The sequence below is a fragment of the Ceratotherium simum genome, chromosome 21, assembly GCF_057802395.1.
Source record: "Ceratotherium simum simum isolate JZ-2026a chromosome 21, ASM5780239v1, whole genome shotgun sequence".
In the NCBI taxonomy this organism is placed as follows: domain Eukaryota; kingdom Metazoa; phylum Chordata; class Mammalia; order Perissodactyla; family Rhinocerotidae; genus Ceratotherium; species Ceratotherium simum.
The window spans coordinates 45,764,184-45,785,348 of NC_141920.1; the positions used below are offsets into that span (position 1 = coordinate 45,764,184).

General features: G+C 45.6%; 1 protein-coding gene across 1 annotated transcript in view; it reads left to right on the top strand.

The window, feature by feature from the left end:
- The window catches only part of SLC24A3 (solute carrier family 24 member 3), a 471,543-nt gene that overhangs the window by 417,433 nt on the left and 32,945 nt on the right, over nt 1-21,165 (top strand). Inside the window, exons 8-12 of the mRNA XM_004433710.3 lie at nt 94-119; nt 8,463-8,516; nt 14,046-14,179; nt 16,241-16,401; nt 17,180-17,450. Of these exons, the coding sequence (XP_004433767.2) occupies nt 94-119; nt 8,463-8,516; nt 14,046-14,179; nt 16,241-16,401; nt 17,180-17,450 (646 nt within the window). The remainder of the gene's footprint in view (nt 1-93; nt 120-8,462; nt 8,517-14,045; nt 14,180-16,240; nt 16,402-17,179; nt 17,451-21,165) is intronic.

Consider the following 21,165-nt stretch of genomic DNA (forward strand, 5'->3'; position numbering starts at 1 on the left):
AAACTAGCCACAAGGGTGGACAGCGTGCAGTTGTAAAGCGAGTGTGTGCATGTGTGTGTGTCTAATCTTCTATTATTTTTGTTTTTTTCACAGTTCATTTACGATGAACAAGTTTCCTGGTAAGTACCTCTTTTTCCCTTCCCATTTCCCCTTATTATGTTGCAGAGCCAAGTACGTTGAGGACCAGAGTCAGGGTTTAGGAAAGAAAGGGAAATGTCATGGCAGCCTCGAACAACTAGCATTTCTTAGGAACCCTCTGTCCACCTCAACAAAGAAATTAAATGAGCTTTCACAGAGCAGAGACCTTTTCCCTTGGGCTGAGGTGGTGGGCTTCCGTTTAGGATTCCAGGATCTCACTGTGTTTATCATCCAGGTTAGACGCGTGACTTGGCTGTCTTTCTGCTGCCAAGCCATTTGCTAGGCCATGGTTAAGATGTGACTGATCTTTTCAAATTGTGTCCAAACTGCGTCTGCATATTCCAAATACCATGGATAACTCAGGAACCAGAGATGGAGGCACCTCAGTGACCTTTAACCCGTTAAAGTTCTGCCTGACATTCGAGAAGATCTTAGAGCTCTGAAAAATCAAGGATGTTTTTTGAACGATAAAAAATTTTGCTCAAATTAAATAGATGGGAACATTTGCATTTGGGCCAACTGTCCAAATCTCCACTTTTGAAATAGGTTCTGAGAAAGTTGAATATGTTTGAAATGGAAATAGAAATTGGCTGTGTTGTACGTTCTTGTTACATGTTTTCAAGTATCTGATCTGTAGAAGTAGAGTAGTGTGAAATAACATCTCAGGAATGGGTGGGTGTGGCTCTGTAGGTGGACGACTTTCTTGGTATTATTTAAAGCTAAGAATGAGCTGGAAAAACAAGTACAGTCTTCACTGTCTTCACTTTCAGCAAAATGAATGCTAACTGTTGTTGGAGTGACATCTCTGTGTCTTAGGCGATCTCTGTGATTTTCAGAATTTGTGGGTGGTGGGGTTCTTATCACATTGATGGTAAATGTTATGCACTGTGCCAGGGTATTAAGATACTTTTCTCAACACTCTCTTTCCTCTGTCCAAGAGGGGTAAGGAGGAGACAGCAAGGAGAACTTGCTTTAAGACACATAATCTCTATATTGACCCATAAAAGGTAAGAAGGAAGTCTTCTTTGACTAACAGTGATCAACAGGCTGAAAGGGATCAAGATGCCCGAGAGCACCTCAGGTCAGAGGTCAGGGAGAACCTCCTCGTGGGATCCACCTGGACATGGTCGCCAAGTGGAGTGGTGACGTTTTCCCCCACTCCTTGGGGATTAAGTGTAGCACAAGAAAACTTGCAGAAGCCTTCTCTTTTCAAGCTGATGGCACAGTTAGCACAACCACCACTGTGCCTCAGCAAACAGTAGGTGCTTAAGTGTTGCTCAGTGTTGCTCTTTGCTAACAATGCTGCAATAAGGACAAAAACGTTAGGATCACAGTTGATCTCAGAAATTTTTCTGCGGCTTTTCTGCAGAAAACCTTAAGAAAGGCTGTCCACGGTGGTTTGCTGTCTGTCCATCTTAGAGGGAGCTCTCTCTACATCTCCCTGGCTGTGCTGGTGAAAACCATGGCAGGAGGAGATGAAGCAGGGTTCATGATGACCCTATTTCACTCCTTACCCTCAAAACCTCTTTTAGGATATTTCAGATGGTCTGGAACGAGAAAGGGAGAATCTATTTCCTTTTCATTCCAAAGGCTAAACCTCCTCTGATGTTAGGAGGCTAGAACCCCGGGTTCCTAGGATAGAACCTCAAGCCTGAGCTGAAGGGTCCAGATTCTGACGTCGTCGGGCCCTCAGCCTAAGCACCAAGTCTCCCACATGAGTGAGGAGACAAGGGGCCATGGATAAATGAGCTGCAAATTCCCAAGTATGTCTTGCTCCAGCCTGGGGTGGGCTGGAATCATAACTCATGCACAGGCGTAGCTGCAGAGAAGAACGGGGCAGGCCTTCACAGCACCAGAACATCATGCCCAGACTGCCGGCCTGTTACATAATTATTGTTATTATGTGGATGGGCTGACGGAGAACATTTTTTCACATGAGTGAGGCTGAGAAATTAAAGTCTGCACCAGTGGTCCATAACTGCTTTGGGACTTCCAAGGATTTCAGCTCCTCATTTGAATGCAAAATATATTGAATTTTAAGATATTTTTCACCATCCACATCTCTTACCTTCTTACCCAGCCAGCCAGGAGCATTTATTTTGCTGAAAGGGTGTGTCTAGCAGCTGAGTTCTCTGATTTCTCTCCTTAAAGCCAGATTCTTCACTCTGTGTAATTAAAGCACAGTAATGTTTCAATAATACCTTAAACAGTGAATTCCATTCCTTATTGTAGAACATTCCAGCATGTCCTAGCAATTTCAAGGCAGGTAACCAATTCACCCCAAATCTCCAAAAGGAAACTAATTTCAGTTGTGTTTATTTTGAAACTAGAGTACTTTTTAGGAGGAAAGGAGCCTTATCAAATACAAATACACAGGACAAGGTATCCACATCATCCACAGTTTAGATGCTTTTACCATTCCTGAAGCGGCATTCTGCAGTAAGTCACATTCAGCCAAAAAGTGGTGGTTGGAAGGCTTTTAGTAGCAGGTAATAGGAAAACCAGCTACAGTGGATTAAAGAAATAGTGTTTATTTCTCTTACATAACAAGTACCCCAGATGTAGGTGGTACGATGGCTCTGCATTTCTCTTGGCCTTTCACTCATGGTCCCAAGATGGCTGCTGCAGTTCCAGCCATCAAGTTTGGATTGAAGTCAAGAAGGAGGAAGAAGGGGCTATGTCATTTTATTTAACACCTTTCCACTGTACATCTCTTTGGTCACAACTGGGTTTGCCTTGACCAATAAGTGGCCAGGGGGAATAGAATTACAACTTTAGACCAACCATTATTTATCCTGAGGGGTGGGCCCATCCGCCTTGAAATTGAAGGGTCACCATTTGCTGCCTCAACATAGTGAGGTTCTATTAGCAGGCAAGAGGCAGGGGAATATCTGTTGGGTGCTTTTCAGTTAGATATCTACCCTCAAAAGACATTTAAAATAGCATCAGATTCTATAGATTCAATGCAATCCCTATCAAAGTTCCAACAACATTTTTCACAGAAATAGGACAAAGAATCCTAAAATTTATATGGAACAACAAAAGACCCGAATAGCTAAAGGAATCCCGAGACAAAAGAACAAAGCTGGAGGTATCACATTCCCTGATTTCAAAATATACTACAAAGCTATAGTAACCAAAACAGCATGGTACTGGCACAAAAACAGACACACAGATCAGTGGAATAGAATCGAAAGCCCGGAAATAAACCCACACAACTATGGACAGCTAATCTTCCACACAGGAGCCAAGAACATACAATGGAGAAAGGAAAATCTCTTCAACAAATGGTGTTGGGAAAACAGGATAGCCACATGCAAAAAAATGAAAGTAGACCCTTACCTTACACCATACACAAAAATTAACTCCAAATGGATTAAAGACTTGAATGTAAGACCTGAAACTATGAAACTTCTAGAAGAAAACATAGGCAGTACGCTCTTCGACATCGGTCTTAGCAACATACTTTCAAGCACCATGTCTGACTGGGCAAGAGAAACAATAGAAAAAATAAACAAATGGGACTACATCAAACTAAAAAGCTTCTGCACAACAAAGGAAACCATCGACAAAACAAAAAGACAGCCTAACAACTGGGAGAAGATATTTGCAAACCATACATCTGATAAAGGGTTAATCTCCAAAATATATAAAGAACTCATGCATCTCAACAACAAAAAAACTAACAACCCAATTAAAAAATGGGCAAAAGACCTGAACAGACATTTCTCCAAGGAAGATATACAGATGGCCAACAGACACATGAAAAGATGTTCAAAATCACTATCAGGGAAATGCAAATCAAAACTACAATGAGATATCACCTCACGCCCGTCAGAATGGCTATAATTAACAAGACAGGAAACAACAAGTGTTGGAGAGGATGTGGAGAGAAAGGAACTCTCATACACTGCTGCTGGGAGTGTAAACTGGTGCAGTTACTATGGAAAACAGTATGGAGAGTCCTCAAAAAATTAAGGATAGAACTACCATATGATCCAGCTATTCCACTGCTGGGTATTTATCCAAAGAACTTGAAAACACCAATGTCTAAAGATACATGCACCCCTGTGTTCATTGCAGCGTTATTCACAATAGCCAAGACTTGGAATCAACCTAAGTGCCCATCAAGGGACGAATGGATAAAGAAGATGTGGTATATATACACAATGGAATACTACTCAGCCATAAGAAACGATGAAATCCAGCCATTTGTGACAACATGGATGGAGATTGAAGGTATTATGCAAAGTGAAATAAGTCAGAGGGAGAAGGTCAAATACCGTATGATCTCACTGCTAAGTAGAAGATAAAAACAACAACAGACAAACACATAGAGACAGATTGGATTGGTGGTTACCAGAGGGGAAGGGGGGAGGGAGGAGGGTGAAACATTCGGCACATGTGTGTGCTGATGGGTAGTAATTAGTATTTGGGTGGTGAACATGATGTAATCTATGCAGAAATAGAAGTATAATGATGTACACCTGAAATTTATACAATGTTATAAACCAATGTTACTGTAATAAACAAAAACAAGTTATCTCCAAAAAAGAAAAAAAAAAAAGAAAATAGCATCAGAGATTCGCCTGTTGGGATGTATGTTCAGCCTGTAGAGCAAGGCCCATGCCTCCACACTGATAGTTCGTTAGGGCCCACAGTGTTGCCAGAAGGAGTTTGGAATTTGTCTTCAGTGAGTCTGAAGGCCTGACAAGAAAACTGAAAGATCCTGGGTGATGTTTTGTTTCTTCTTTGAGCCTCAAGTTGTGACATTGAGAGAGAAAGGAGAGCCTGGGGACACCACCTGGAGACTGTCCACCTGCGTTGTGTTGAAGACCAGCTTTCTCTGTTCTGGCCCATGATTAGGAAAGAGGAGCCGTGCCCTCTGGGCGAGAACAGGGAGTAGCCCTCCAACCAGGAAAGAACAACATTTGGCAGGAGGATCAGGGGCCAGATGAAGGTGGTTCAAAATGAAAGTTTGCGAGAAGGGAAGAAGCAAACCCAGATCATACCACGGACCGGGTCTGCGGAGGGCAGCGGGTGGGCTGTGGTCAGGAGAGGCAGATGGAGAAGAGTGTCCTGGGGCCAGGGGGAGAGCCGTGTGACCTCAGAGGTCTGCATGTGGAGTCACTCCAATCCCCAAACTGTTTCCCAGGCAGCTCCCAGAGGCCAGGCTCCGTTCCAGAACTAGACACAGAACAGAAAACCAAACTCGGCCCTGATCTTGGGGTTCTCTCGGGCAGACGGCCGACGTGTAATCACGGGGTCATTTGGAGACGCTCACAGCACTGGGGGGAGAGGGTGCCGGGGAGGGACGCTAAAGAGCATTAAGCCAAAACTTGATGATCAAACACTCAGGCCAAAGAGCAGAGGGACAGCAGATCGACAGCAGAGAGGCCTCTGAGAGCCTGGTGCGTCTCGTACGGAGGGGGCGTTGGGTGAGCCTGAGTGTGGGCCAACAGAGCAAACCTGAAATGTCAGCAGAAGCAGGGAACCCCCAGCTCACGAGCATCCTGAGACTGACAGAGAATCGTACTTGAACACTGCAGTGGAAGGACTTGCTTTGAGTAAAAACTCAAAAAGTTCTAAAGGAATTAGCGAGTATAAATATACCTGTTTACAAAGTGCTGGGTTTAATTCACCCGAACTGAAACATTTGTTGGGTTGGGTCTTTCCTGGTGACCCCTCGCCGAGTCTGCTAAAAGGCATCTGAGCAAGTGCGGGGCATCTCTTCAGATCTTGGGTATCTGTCCCTTCAAAAATGAATGCCTTGAAGAGAACCACACTCTTCCCAATGAAGTTTCTTCAGTATACATTGTTTCAGTGAGTTAAAACCACATTCCGGCCAGTGGAGGTGTTTGCAGCTGAAGATTGATGTTTAGAGGAAGTCTCAGCCTGCACAGATGAGCTGAGGGCTGCTCTGTGCTGGGGAGGGAACAGACAGCCACCAGGGAGAGAAGGCGTGCCTGATTGGGGGGAATCAGCTGTCAGGGAGTCCGTCCTAAGTCTGCGGGAAACGAGAAACCAGACAGCCGGGGTCAGGTGGGAGGAGTGGTGTCAAGTGACTGCTAGAAACAGGCATTAGATATAAATAAGTAATAAATAGATAAACAAGATAATCACACACTGGTCAGAGGTTTCAAGAACATAAACAGGGTCATGTGATAGAAAATGAAGGAGGGGTAGGCAGGGAAGACTTCTTGGAGGAGGTGACATTTAAGCTGATGTTTGCAGGATAAAAGGGGCCAGCCAAGGAGTGAAGGGAAAAGCATTCCTGGCAGAGGGAACAGTAAGTGCAAAGGCTCTGGGGAGAAGGAAAGAGCTTGGCATGTGCAAATGAAAGGAGGCCAGTGTGGTGGAGCACAGACTGGACACAAGATGATTTGGAGAAGGAAGAAGAACCAGGTTTTGCAGGGAGGGGGCACCTTTTATTTTTTTTCCTCAAGTATCTTGGGAAGCAATTAAAGAGTTTTAAGCAGAAGAATGACATGATCCAGTGGGATCAAGGAAACCAGTTCAGAAGCCGAAGCTAAGGTGGACTAGGGAGGTGGCAGTAGAGAGGGCGGAGACCAACAATTCAGGAAACATTTGGACATAGAGATGGATGTGGGGTGAGGGTAAAGGAGAGCTCCGTGTTGATTTCCAGGTTTGGGGCTTGACTGGGCAGGGAGTGGTACGATTTACTGAGATGGCAAAGCCCGGAGGAAAATGAAGCTAGAAAGTCGGAATTGAGAATTCTCTTCCGACGTGCACTTAGACGTCCACATGGAGAGGCCCAATTGGCAGTTGGATGTGTGACCCTGGAGCTGGGGAGAGGGGTGGAGCAGATGTGCCAATTGGTGTTTTCAGCAATAGGACAGGATGATATCACCCAGGGAGAGGTGAAGGTAAAAAGAGAAGAGGGTCCCGTGTTTAGAGTTGAACTGAGGAAGTGGAGGAGGCAGAGGGGACGGAGGAGAAGTTAGGGGACAGGAGGAAAACTAGGAGCGTGGCCTCTTGGGGTTCAGGAGAAGAGAGTGTTCCATGACGGAGGGCACGGGTCACCTTTCAGATGCTGCAGAGAGAGTGAACAGGATGGCAGAGAGCTGTCCCTGGAGTTGTGTAGATGGAGGTCACTGTGCCCTTGACAAGTGCTTCAGGGGATCAATGGATTGGAGGTTAGACTAGAGAAATTTGCCACGTGATTGGAAGGTGCCGGAATGGAGTGTATGCAACACTTTGAGAAGGTTTGTTAAGAGAGAAGCTGAGAAACGTGGCAGAAGGTAGAGGAGTGTGGACACCCTGCTTTCTTCTCCGAATAGCATCACGAGCACTTTCTATGTAGATTCATAAGCGTTTGCATGATCATTCTCACCGTGGTGGCCCATGGATAACTCACGTGCCCATCCCTCGTCTTATAACCATCTTGCTTCTCTCCAACACTTCACTTTCATAAACACCACTGCAACAAAAACCTTGTGTGTGCATCCTTTTTACGTTTGACCACATAGTTCCCCAGGATCACTGTCTAGACATGGAACTTGAAAAGAAAAAGGCATAACCTGGAAGTTCTTCACAGACTGTTCTCTAGTAACCTTTTCTCGAAGCCACAATTACTCCTTCAATTAGCTAATTTAATTCTACAACTAAAAGAGAGCCTAGAAATCAAGTTCCATTGTTTTTTAGCTGGAAGTTACTAAAATAAAATAAAAGAAGTATTCAAATTATCCAAAGCTCAAGGTACATTCCAGTGGGTTTCATTATTTTTTTCTTTCTTTCTCTTGACCATTTTCCTACTCGTTCATCCCTTCCTGCTGGCACCTTCCTTGCCCAGGTTCTCTCTCTCTGTCTGTCTCTCTCTCTGTCTTTCTCTGTCTTTCATCTCTCTCATCTTCCTCTCCCTATCTCCCTCTCCCTCTACTTATGCCTAGCTCTTATGTACCCTTATCAATTCGTCTAGTTTGCCCTTTGTGAACATATCTGAGTATTTTTAATGAATGATTAAGCTGTGGACAGATTTAGAAATATAGGCCTATATTCAGCAATGTTATAGAAGGCTTGCTGTGTCCAAAAAACTGTTTTGGGTGAGCGAATAACAGAGAGGAAGAAGCATTTTCCTTTTAAGCAGAGAAGGAAGAGATGGATCCTTGAAAGCTGTGTGCAGCATGGAAGATGTCTAGAGACCAGGAAATATTTGTAACCAGTTTGCACGTCTGCCTTGTCTTTGCCGTGCTTGGCAGGGTTACCTGCCGTTCACATCAAGTATGTTTTTAAAGATCACCTAGTGTGTTGCATGTCTGCCTGCGGTGGCTTTTCTTAACTAACCAGTCTTGGTTTGTACACAGGTGGGAGTCTTTAGTCCTTGTGCTGATGTATCTTATCTACATTGTCATTATGAAGTAAGTAAAATACCTTCTTAGTTTCTTTTCCCAAACTGTTTCCTACATCCAACATTAAGTGACAATATAGAAAGAGGAACCGGGGAGAGGGCAGGTATCCGGCTGGTTTTCGATGCATGCCATCACGGACTCATTCGGTTCCCTTGGCAACCTGCTATGATTCACTGCAATTTTGATTAGTAGCAATAGCAAAAAGGCTTCCAACCCAAATGTCTGATAGAATCAAAGCTCTAGTGTTTCATTTGAGAAAACTCTCAAACCCTTGCCCCTCTTCAGGACCTGGCAACCTAGCTTTTGTCTGTTTCTTCACTTTCTTTCATAACAAGAAAGGATGTAAAATTAAATAAGTTATGCTTCTGTATAGGTGGCGGGAAGATGGGACCAGAGCTAGTTAAGACATGACTAAAACTATGGATCAGATATCTTTGGGCTTTCGTTATTCATATTGTAATAGTCATCAATTACTGTGTAACAAATGACCCCGAAACTTAGTAGCTTAAAACCACGAACATGTATTACCTCATGCAGTTTCCGAGAGTTAGGTATCCAGGAGCAGCTTGACTGGAGGGCTCTAGCTCACAGTCTCTCATGACATTGCAGGTAAGAGGTTGGCCAGGGTGGCCGTCCTCTATTTGACTGGGGCTCCAAGATGACCCACTCACACAGTGGGTGAGTTGGTGCTGGCTGTTGGCTGGAGGCCTCAATTCCTCAATTCCTGGGCCTCTCCTTAGGGCTGCTTGTGTGTCCCTACACGCGGGAGCTGGCTTCCTCCAGAGCAGGTGATTCAAGGAGAGAGCAGGAAGGACCCTGCAATGCCTTTTACAGTCTAGTCTCCCAAGTCACACACCACCATTCTGCCCTGTTCTGTTTGTTGGAAGTGAGTCACCTAGTCCAGTCCACGCTCATGGGGTCTACTCCACCTTTTGAAGGGAGGAGTGTCAAAGAATTGCTGGATATATTTTAAAACCCGCCATATCATATGTTATTTTTCCCATTGGAGTCTGGGCAGCTTCCTATGTGTATCAAGAATTCTATTGCTGATGTTTCCCATACTCTAAGGTAAAATGTAAGCACCATGGTTGTGAACCTGCTGGTTCATCTTTTTGCCGAGTAACATTGAGAGGAGGAGCTTATAAATAGTGCAGAGATGTTCCGTGCTGCAGCTACCTGCCCCCATGAGAGCTGTTTCTTTTACTCTAAATTAGCCCGTACTTTCCCCAGCATATGTGAGTGCGGGAGTGACTGCCTTCTCTAGGGGGCAAGAAAGTAGAACGCTATCAGAAAATGCCAATTTGGACATATCAGGTAGCAGACTGGAATTGGCATGTCAAGTTTTCCTTGCTGTTGAGGGCTGAAAAAAGTTAATTCCGGCCGCTAGTGGCTGAGAGCCCTTGGGAGAAATCACTGTGGCCATTGGCAAATGTCACGTGAACAGTGAAGGTAGGAGCTGGCTTGGCTGATGCCCAGGGTGGGCTGTAAGCCATCTGCCACCAATCCACTCAATATGGCATCCAGCCTTCACCTCAGGAGCTGTCCGATGGTCAGCGTGGACCCAACATCTGGGTCTGGTTACTGGAAGAAAGCATTTCTAGAGTAGAACCTTAGCCAAACATATCCTGGTGTGGTGTTACCATGAGGTAATTGACAAAGAAACCAGATACTTTTACCACAAATCACCTTCCGTTTAAAAATACCAGTAGATGGGATCTCATGAAAACCAGAGTTGGCTCAACGGCTTTCCAAAGTTTCTAGACTCCAAAGGAAAAGCCTTTAAAGATAGGAGCAGCCATCTCGCTCCTCTTTCTCTCTAATAGCAAAACGATTACGGAATCACTGCCACAGTGGGGAGGCCTCAATGACACACATCTTCCTTCAGCATTTTTCATTTGATTATTTCACCTTTTCTTTCTTTTTTTTTTTTTTTTACTTTTTGAGCCTTTAAGTTTGAGTCCCCAAAGAGTCAAGTCCTCTCTTCCCTTTTGGAAAGGTGGATCAGTCGATTCTTCCAGAAGAATTGACTGAGTATGTGCTATATGCCCAGCATCAATCTTGGGTTTAAAGCTACATTTGGGTAAAAGCATGTTCCATACTGAATTCACTGAGGCTTCACGGAATAAGGAGGTCTTCAAAAACAGATTTCTTCCAAAGGGAAGGAAGATTGAGGAATTTTGCTAGTATGCACTCTGAGACCACTGCACCCTCCACCAACCCATCATAAAGCCCATGAGTTGCTGGCAGGGCCTGTGGACGTTCAGGTAACGCAGTGAACAGTTTCTCTGCTGTACCCCAAACCAGGGCCCCTGTGAAAGCTGATGAGGTGTGTTTCTGCTGACGGCTCAGCTCTACCAACCTTCCAGCTGTTCAGACCAGCAGGGTACAAGTAAAATGGAGAATGGCAGCTACTGTGCTCGTGGAATTTTCTGCATAAATTCTGGCCTTAAGTTCTAAATTGAAATTTCTGCTCTTTAGCCATCCCCCTCTACAATCAGAGGCTTTAATCATTGGGTTTTATAAAATCTGATTTATAAAATCGCATGCTGCACAATAAAATAGCGTCAGGGTGCAAGCACAAAATTTAAAACATTCAATTAAAAATATAAAGCAGAGCAGCAGCAGTGAAAAACAGCATATGTTACAATCGTCAGCTGCCCCCTGGGTAGATGGCTTTAAAATGACTGTAAACATCCTGTCTGAAGGTCAAACAGCAATTTCAGTTTGGCCAGATAGGTGGAAACCTGAAGGGAGCATGAGGCATACCTGGCCTTGGCAAGGACTGATTTCTGGACGACTGGGTCGCTTCTCTGGGATTCGGTCCCCAGATGCGGCAGTGTGACTGGAGGTTAAGATCAGGTGCTTCACGTTCAGCCCTGGCCACAGATCCCACCCCGCCACTTAGCAGCGGGACCTGGGCCAAGTGATTCAGCCATTTCGAATCTCAGTTTCCTCTTCTACAAAACAGGGTTAATAATACTTTCTATCTCAAAGCTTTTTTGTAAGGATAGAATGTGATAGCATAGTTATTAACCAATATCTAGTTTCAAGAAAGCTCTTATAATAATAATATACATAATATTATTATACTGTTATTCAAATCCAAATAAATTATAGTACATAGTTGTTAACTTTAAAAGCAAACCTTCATGCAAGTCAGTATTTCTGTGGGGAAAATGGACTCTGAGGGAAAATGGACTCAGTCAAGATTACAGAAACACATCCTCTCCCCCATAGGTCTGTCAGCAGGGCAGGGCATTCTTGTTGAGTTTACAAAGTGGGGAGACCTTGTCATTAAGAAGGTTGGCTATATACAGCAGTCAACAGAATAATACGGTGAACCCATGTGCTCGTCACCAGCCCCAACAACCATCACCCACAGTCACTCCATCCACACCCCCATCCATTTCCCTCCCTCCAAAGATTTGAAGCCCCAGACAGCGTACGAATTCATCTACAAAAGTTTCAGTATATGTCTCATTTTTAACATAACCACAATATTATTATCACACATAAAATTAATGCTAATTCTTTAATAGAATTAAATATCCAATGTTCAAATTTTCAGAGGTCTCATAAATAATTTTTAGTCTCATAAATGTCATAAATATTTTAAAAATCAGAATCCAAATAAATTCCACTTATTACAATTGGTTGCTCCATCTTTTGGATCTCTTTTAATTTATAAATTTACCCTCTGTTGGTTTTTTTTTCCTTGCAGTTGACTCTTTGACAAAGTTTAATTATTTGCTCTGCAGAGTTTCCCATGGTTTGGAAATTGTTGGTTACATCCCGTGGTGTAGTGTGGCCTGTTCCTCTGACCTCTGTGTTTCCTATATGTCAGCCATTGATCTGATTCAGACCAGACTATTCCCAGGTGGTCCTGAGTTCTGCCATCAGCAGGCACATTGATGTCTCCTGTCTCTCTGTTTGTGATGTCGGCAGCCACTGACGCTCAATATCTGGCTCCATTATTTCATTAGGGTTGCAAGATAGTCATGTTCTAATTCTATTCCCCGCCTCATAAACCCTGAGAGTCCCCCAGGATTGGCCTGCCCACTTTCCTTTTCACAGCCACCACCATCACTTTTAAATAGTTTTCTGTTCTCCCTCGTGCAATGTAAGAAGAACCACAGGCTCCCAGGGTGTACAGGAAGGGGCTTGTGGAAGAGAAGGCCCAGCCACAGAGGACACCTCCATCTGTAGCATGATGGTTGTCATGCCCCCATAGGCCCACCCACCCACGGCTGCACTGACTGAAGAACAGGCACAGGATACAGTGGGGAGAGACTCCATGGAGCCTCATGTCTGTAGCAGCAAAAGGGATGAGGAAGAGGAGGGGAGACAGCCTGAGTGGCCCGCCAAGTGGCAATTTAGAGTCTCCGTGCCTGGCTGCTGTTCCTATGGGAGGCCAGAGATCAAGCTGGTGGGACACCTCAATGGGTCGTCCCCAGGGCAGTAAGCCATGCAGGCCTTTAGGTCTTTGAGTGGGGGAAAGAGCAGCCCTGGCCCACAATGCCCTGGAAACTCTACCCAGCTGTCTTTGCGCAGGGTTTTCTAGGATTCCTCTATGGGAATTTTCTAATACTAAAGATAAAGGGACCAGAACTTTACCCGCCAGAAACATCCCAGGAACTGGTATAAGTGTCTTCCCTTCTAACACACATTTAATGAGCACTGCACAATGTTTTCACTCAGTTGTTCTAGAGAATCATAGACCAGAATATTTTCATAAAGCTAAGAGCCCATCGGACCTGGAATTATGGCACTACAGTAACAGATTCACAGGATTCCAACCTGTGACCTCAGGAAACCAAAGACAGACAGAGACCTAGACTGCAACCAGCCTATAACACGTAGTCCATGACACACAGCACTGGGCAGTGTCATGAATGAGACATTTTCTCGTTCCCCCACCAAGCCTGTCCCTGACAGCTAAGGCCCTGGAGACATGGCCCAGAGAAGGTAGACCTTGCCCATCCGCCCGAGTCTCATCACAGCCCTTCCATGCACAGACTCCAAGTCAGGGACTCAACCCAGAGGTGCTTCCGTTGACATTGAAGAGGTTGCAAAGAGAGCAGTGTGCCACTTTTTCTTTATGTAATGTTGGTTTTCTTTTCATTTACCATATCCTTTAATTGGAAAATGGGACAGGTTGCATATTATGAGGGGTAATGGGATGAAAAAAATAACAATACAGTCAAGCACTGTGTAACGATGTTTCGGTCAATGATGGACCGCATATACAACAGTGGTCCCATAAGATTAGTACCACACAGCCTAGGTGTGTAGTAGGCTATACCATCTGGGTTTGTGTAAGTACACTCTATGATGTTCGCACAACGACGAAACTGCCCTACAGCTCATTTCCCAGAATGTATCCCCATCATTAAGCAATGCCTGACTGTAATAACTTGAAGCCTGGGGTACCTCACAATGCATCCAGACTGAGAGAGCTGCTGGGAGCACACAGAGGGAGGTGGGAATGGAGGAACAGCAAACGCTGATGGGGCTCTTTCTGCTTGTTACATTGTTCAGATATAATGCTTGCATACATCAGTGCTTTGAAAGGAGGACGAAAGGTGCTGGAAACATGGTCAACGGCTTGGCCAACAATGCTGAAATTGATGACAGCAGCAACTGCGACGCCACTGTGGTGCTACTCAAGAAAGGTAACCGAGGAGACTGCGTTCCAAGAGTGCTAGGAAACCAGCCCGTCCGCCCACTCTCACTGCCACACCTGGGGTCGGAGAGGATGCTGCCTGCCCCAAAGGAGACTAAGGGAGAGAAGGTTCCAGTCCTCTCTCCCTCCCTTTGGCTACCTCATGGAGCAGTCTCATACCTGGTGATGAACCGACTCAGAAAGCCCCATGGGATTTCTTGGGCAAAACATTTGCTGGGAGTGATACAGGAAAATTAGGACAGGATGGTGAAGGAAAGAAGGCCACGGGTTTTGAGGTATTGACTCTGTCACATTGTGGATGTGAGACCATGAAGCAAGTTACTTAACCACTCTGAGGCTCAGTTTTCTCTTCTGAAAACCGAGGATAATTTTTGTAATGAGTAAAGGAGATAAAGTATGTAAAATACTCCATTAATGATAGCTGTTATTAGAATATTATTATATCCAAATTCACTTTCAGGCTACATTACCTCAGTTTCTAAGCTGAAAAATGACAGAAGATTACCTTTTCTTTTCAAAGTAATTCTTATATTGAATAGATTCTTATTAAGCAATTGATATACTAAGAGAAATAATACAGCACTAATAAATAATGTTCTTTCTTAGAGGAACACAAAAGTATTGTTTACTTTTGCCTAGAATGTTTCTTTTTCATTTAATTTTTTTTTTAACTTTCCCCTTGAAATGTGTGAGTTTATTTCTCCGGGGTTCCATATGGTTGCTTTGCAGGAAAGACAAAAAAGAAATTAGAAAATCTATAGGTTATTTTCAAATATGTGTCTGACTTTGAAAGATGTGGACACTTATTAGATTTTGAAATTCAATTATTTGATATACTTTTCTGACTAATTATGTGCATGTTTAACAAAAGACTTAGGAGTATTCAGTGCCATCCCACATAAGGATTTCATTTCATTTCTTTTCTTCTGCGTAGATTTTAACCATAAAAGGAATACTCTTAGGGAACCAAAGAGTGTTTCCAGAGCTCATTTCATGGTTTAGTGGCTTGGAAAACAGGGCTGAGAACCAGGAGAGGCTGTGGCCAGGTACCTATGAGCGTGTGCTCATGTTGCACACTCATAGAGAGGGGGCTTGGGCCTTGGTGAAACTTTTTTTCAGGCCTGCCAGCAAATCATTACACAGGATTTGTCCCAAGCCCCGTCTGGACCTTGGGCCTCTGTATTGTGGACAGCTGACCCACCCACCACTCTGTCAGCCCTGCTCATAGGCTGGCCTGCAGCAATGTGTACATTTCCCCACCATGCCTTCTACTTTGCACTAAAGTCAATTCTGCAGCTTTTAACAGCTCAGTATTAACATTGTTGACGTTTGAAGGATGTAAAGGGTTGCCAAAGATTATTGGAGTCTTTCCTAGGCCCCAGATCTAATGGCGAGAAAAGCTTCCTTTGAGGACAGGGAGGAATTCTCTTACATTACCACTTATTCTTACCATGTTAGGGAATGATGCGTAAATTGTTTCAAGTCATTTCAAAAGAGCTCTTAATGAGCCCCATGGAAAGTAGATTTTGACTTTTCTCCAAATTTTGCTCACTACAACCCTCCCTGGATGGATGGATGGAAGGGTGGGTCAGTGGGTAGATAGATGGAAGGATGGATGGAAGGGTGGGTCAGTGGGTGGATGGATGGAAGGATGGATGGAAGGGTGGGTCAGTGGGTGGATGGATGGAAGGATGGATGGAGGGGTGGGTCAGTGGGTGGACGGATGGAAGAGTGGATGGAAGGGTGGGTCAGTGGGTGGATAGACGGAAGGATGGATGGAAGGGTGGGTGGGTGGGTAGATGGCTAGATGGAATGAAGGATAGATGGGTAGATGGGAGGATGGATGGAAGGATGGTAGATGGATGGATAGTTGGGAGGATGGATGAATGGAAGGAAGGAACAAAGGAAGGATAGATGGGTAGATGGGAGGAGGGAAGGAATGGGGGGAGGGAGGGAGGAAGGGAGGGAGGAGGAAGAGGGGAGAAGACTGAATGAATATCTCTTTCCTAGCCTCAATGTTATTTTTATTTTATGTTTTTAATTTTCTTAGCCAATTTCCACCGCAAAGCGTCAGTGATCATGGTAGACGAGCTGCTGTCGGCCTACCCACACCAGCTTTCTTTCTCTGAGGCTGGCCTTCGAATCATGATCACCAGCCACTTTCCGCCCAAGACTCGACTCTCCATGGCCAGTCGCATGTTGATCAATGAGGTATCTGGGAAAGTCCTTTAGCCACTGGAGAGGGGTGGGAAACTTTGGGAAGCGGGGGACGTTTCCAGGTCTGAAAGTGGAGGCACCTAACTCAACATTTAACACAATTATCTCCCTCAGCCATTTCCCAGCATCTTTGCTCCCTGGGCCAGCTGTGCATCCTGCTCCTTGCTCTTCCTCCACACGTTGAGAGACATGGTTGGGCTCCCAGTTATGTAGAAAAACTCTTCTGTCCCCTTCTACCTACTTTTTCTTTTTATCTTCTATTTGAGTAAAGCTCTCTAATGTAAACTTGTGCAGAAGTAGTTTCTAAATCAGGGTTACCTTAGTTTAAAGTAATGCAGAATCTCTGACCTGAATTTTTCTATGTATTTGTTTCTCTGGAGTGGCAGCCTTATTGATACACTAGTCCAAACACATTTGTGTGGCTTTCTCACACATGGACTGAGGGATTCCCACAATCTGGAAACGAAAGATAACACCACAGTGCACAGGGAATCAAGAACCCTGATAGAAAAGAAGTGCACATCTGAGACATAGAAATTTTCCTCTGAAGGTATTTGCAAGTTCCAGTGGGTCATAAAAGGCTAATCCTTCCACCCAGAAGGAATTTGTCTGAGTTAGTTATTACTTTGAGGAATCCCTTAAGACTTGACTGCAGAGCCTCCTGGAAGCATCTCCTTGCATATGCCCTGGAAAGATCCCACAAGCTGGTGTTGTGGGTGTAAGGATTTACAGTCCCTCTGACCGTGGTAAGAATGTGCCTTTCTCTTTTCAGAGACAAAGACTGATAAACAGCAGGGCTTATGCCAATGGAGAATCCGAGGTGGCCATCAAAATCCCAATCAAGCACACCGTGGAGAACGGGACAGGGCCCAACAATGCCCCAGACAGAGGCGTGAATGGGACGCGGAGGGACGATGTTGTTGCCGAGGCCGGGAACGAGACAGAGAATGAGAATGAGGACAATGAGAACAATGAGAATGACGAAGAGGAAGAGGAGGATGAGGAGGATGATGAAGGACCATACACACCATTCGACCCGCCCTGTAAGAGGTCCTATGTCTGGGCTGGGGTTGGGAGCTATATTGAGGCCACTGAGTAGATGCCCTTGACTTTGAAGATCTTTCTGCCATTAATTCAAAGAAATATCTCTATATGAAAACAAAAAGATTTATATTATTTCTACAGTGGGCAAGACTCTGTTGTAGAGGGTCCAAAGATGACCCAGATAGTGACACTTGATCATTGGTTGAAATGTGGGCACTTTGACCAAATGTATGACTTTTTGGCATTTTGTGGAGCGAGGCCCTTTCTTAGCTGTTCTGCGGGACCTTTGGGTGCTAAGGAGGAAATGCACGTGACCCGCATCAGCAAAGCTGCTTGGAGCTCCAGGGTAGAGGCACTGCACCCACCTTCACCCATCCCGTCACAGGGGGCAGGGGAGCTGTCCTGCCCCGGCCAGCCCTGGGGGACGCGTGCAGCCCTCCCGCTTGGCCTTTGTTTTCTTCTCATTTCCTGCCCCTCATCCCCATTCAGGTCCCTCCCCTCCCACGACCTCCTGTTTCCAGGGCGGCACCACAGGAGATGCAGTCCTGGCCAAAAAGCATTCTGGCCCCGGCTAAGTCTCACACCATGGGGCTTGCTGAGGAAATCTCCCTGGTGCGGTGACGGGGAGGGGCAAAGCTTGTCAAGCTTTCAGGACCCCAGCCACCAGGGCAGTGTCCTGCTCCCCTGACTGCTACCTCCAGCAAAGACTTGGCCGTTCCAGCGACCTTGTGCCCCCACTGCACCCGTTAGTGGAATGGGTGTACCAAACCCAAAGAATTCTGCCTATTTACTAGACATTCCAGAAGCTTCTGGCTGTTTCAGAAAAGAGAGCACTGATCCAATTCACATTCACTGTCAAGTGTGTGAGGCTTACTTAACATGTGCGACTTCTGTGGGATGTTTGAATTTATGAGAGAACTGTAAATTCTGAGGCAGGATTGCTTGATCTGCTTGAAAGGCCGTGTAATGGTGGGACGTGGGTGTGGAGTGTCAGAGTTCTGTCTTATTTTCGGATGCAAGGGCTTTCTGTGCTCCTGTTTGAATCCAGGGAACAGCAAGTAACACTCAGACCAGAATTGCTCCTGTGCCCCCCAGGGCTCCTGAGAGCTCAACTTCTTCAAGGACTTATCAAAACTAACTAGAAAATATCCACCCAGATTCCTATACCCCAAACTCCCAAACCGCCCAGCCAGAGTTGAACCAGTACCTGTTAGTAGGTTAACTTAATAGAGAAATGTATACTGGCTCTTTATTCATTTTGCCATCTTTGGCTATATTTCTTTGCAATCTTCTTCCCTATCAACCAGGACAAAACATTTTAAGGACTAAATGACTAGACACTCCGTTCTTCCCCTGTAAACCTTTGTGTCCATTTTCTATTGCCGCACAGCAAATTACCACAAACTTAGCAGCTTAAAACCCCTGTTGATTAGTTCCCGGTTCTGTAGGTCAGAAGTCCTGCAAGGCCTGGCTGGGTTTCAGGGGTTCACAGGGCCGGGATCGAGGTGTGGGCAGGGCTGCAGTCCTTTCCAGAGGCCCTGGGAGAACCACTCCTGCGCATACTCAGGTTGCTGGTAGAAGTCACTTCCTTGTGGTTGTATGGCTGAGGTCCTGTTTCCGGCTGGCTGTCAGCCAGGGGCTGCTCACTGCTCCTAGAGGCCACCTGCGTGGCCCCTCCATCTCCAAACCAGCAACGGTGTGTCAGGTCCTTCCCACGCTTCTGACCACTCTGGCTTCTCCTTCTGCTGTGAGGGCTCCTGTGAATAGATCAGGCCCAGTCTGATTGGCCTCCCCATCTGGAGGTCAGCTCTGCCACGGAGCACAGCACAGTCAGGGAACTGATAGCTCCTCTCCCTCATGGGCTCTGAGAATCGGCGGAGGGAGTCTTGGGGGCCCACGTCTACAGTTCTGCCTGGCCCGGCTCCTGTGCTCCAAGTCCTCCGTCATCAGCCCATAACCAAGCTCCAGATATGCCCACTTCGCTAACATCTCTCACTGATTAGGGAAGCAGTGGGTCCAGGTGAGGAGTCTGTACTGACCAGGCACCGTGTTGCCCTCCTGGGAGCCCAGAAGCCCCCCCATGCATCCCTGCAAGCAGACCACTAAAGACACGCGTGAGACCAGCCAAATCATCCGGCTCCCACACCTGGGCCTCATTACTTGGTGGGACAAAAGGGCCCCCTTTGGGTCACTTGTTCCGTACTTCTCGCCTGGACCAGGTAAATTCCAGACCTAACTGTGAGATTTCAAAGTGTCTTGAAACTTCTGCTCGCTGCCCCTCCATGTCTCCGTGATTAAGCTGCAGGTGAGAAGGCCCCTTGTAGGTTGGGAGACGTGACTGCAGAGGTGGGCTCACGAATCCCGCCTCAGGGACCCTGGCATCCTTCGGAAGCACAGGCGCAGAGGATAAATGATGCTCTGCATGGTCCTGCCATCCCTTGGGGTCTCTGCTTCTTCCCAGGGCCCCGAACTGCTGAGATAGGAAGTGGGATCCCAAGTTCTTCTGCACCAGCTCTTCTCACCTGGGCATCCTTGGTGAAATGTGGGTTCTGATTCAGGAGATCTAGGTGGGGCCCGAGATCCTGCATTGTGAACAAGCCCCTAGAAGATGCCGATGCTGCTGGTCCGTGGGCCACACCTGGCAAGAGGCTGGAGGCCTAGATCCTCACAGCGATCCTCACAGATCTTCTGAGACTCAGGGGACCCTCATCAGAGCCAGGTTCACCTCTGAAATGGAGCGTGGGCTTGTCCAATTATGACCCTCTGTTCTCCACCAGCTGCTGAGAAACCCCATTCCTGGCCTCAGAAACTTCCATTTGAGGCTAGGGGGCTAAGTGTCGAGCCAGGCTCTCCCGAGGCAGGCAGGCTCCTTGCAGGGGTGAGCAGGCTGGAGGGCACCACAGGCCAGCAGAGGGCACCCGAGGAGCCGTGAGGACTCAGTCCTGGAGCCCCATGTCGGGTTCCTCTCACCCTAAGTTCCTTTGGCCTGAGAAGGGTCCGTCCACACAATGAGGACATGGTCCCTCTCGTGGTAATCCCGCGAGGGCCCGGGCTCCCTGTTTCTGTCACCTGACTGCAGGGCTTTCTTCTCTCCAGGACTTGACTATAGTGGGTATAATTAACAAGTAAGAAAATAATTAACAAATAAGGAGTATGTGAGTATAGGCATATATATGACATTTGTGTGTGTGTATACATGAATATAAGCGTATGTGCATATATGTTGTGTGTGCCCATGTATGATGTAATGGATGCATACGACATGTTCGTATACATACTGTGTACGCTTAGCATATTATATTGTATGCTTATATAACATATGCACAGATAATAACATAGCTGTTTATATGTGCATATAATATATGTAGGTTAAATTCGTATAGTATATATGTGTATTATATACACCTATGTGTAGTATATGTGTTCATAGATACGTACATATAAATTGTACAGATATTCTTATCTCTTGTGTGAAGAAAGTCTTACTATTGACTGACAGACGAGTAACATTTACATGTGTATGTAGGTGAATACACGTCCACAGAAAAAAGACTGAGGAGAAATACACCAAAATATAAGTATGTTTATCCTAGGTGGAATTATGTTGGATTTTTTTTCTATATTTTCCATTTTAAAACAACATACATTTCTATTGCCTATATAATTAGGACAAATTTATATGTTCAGCTCTAGGTCTAAAATACTGAGCAATGA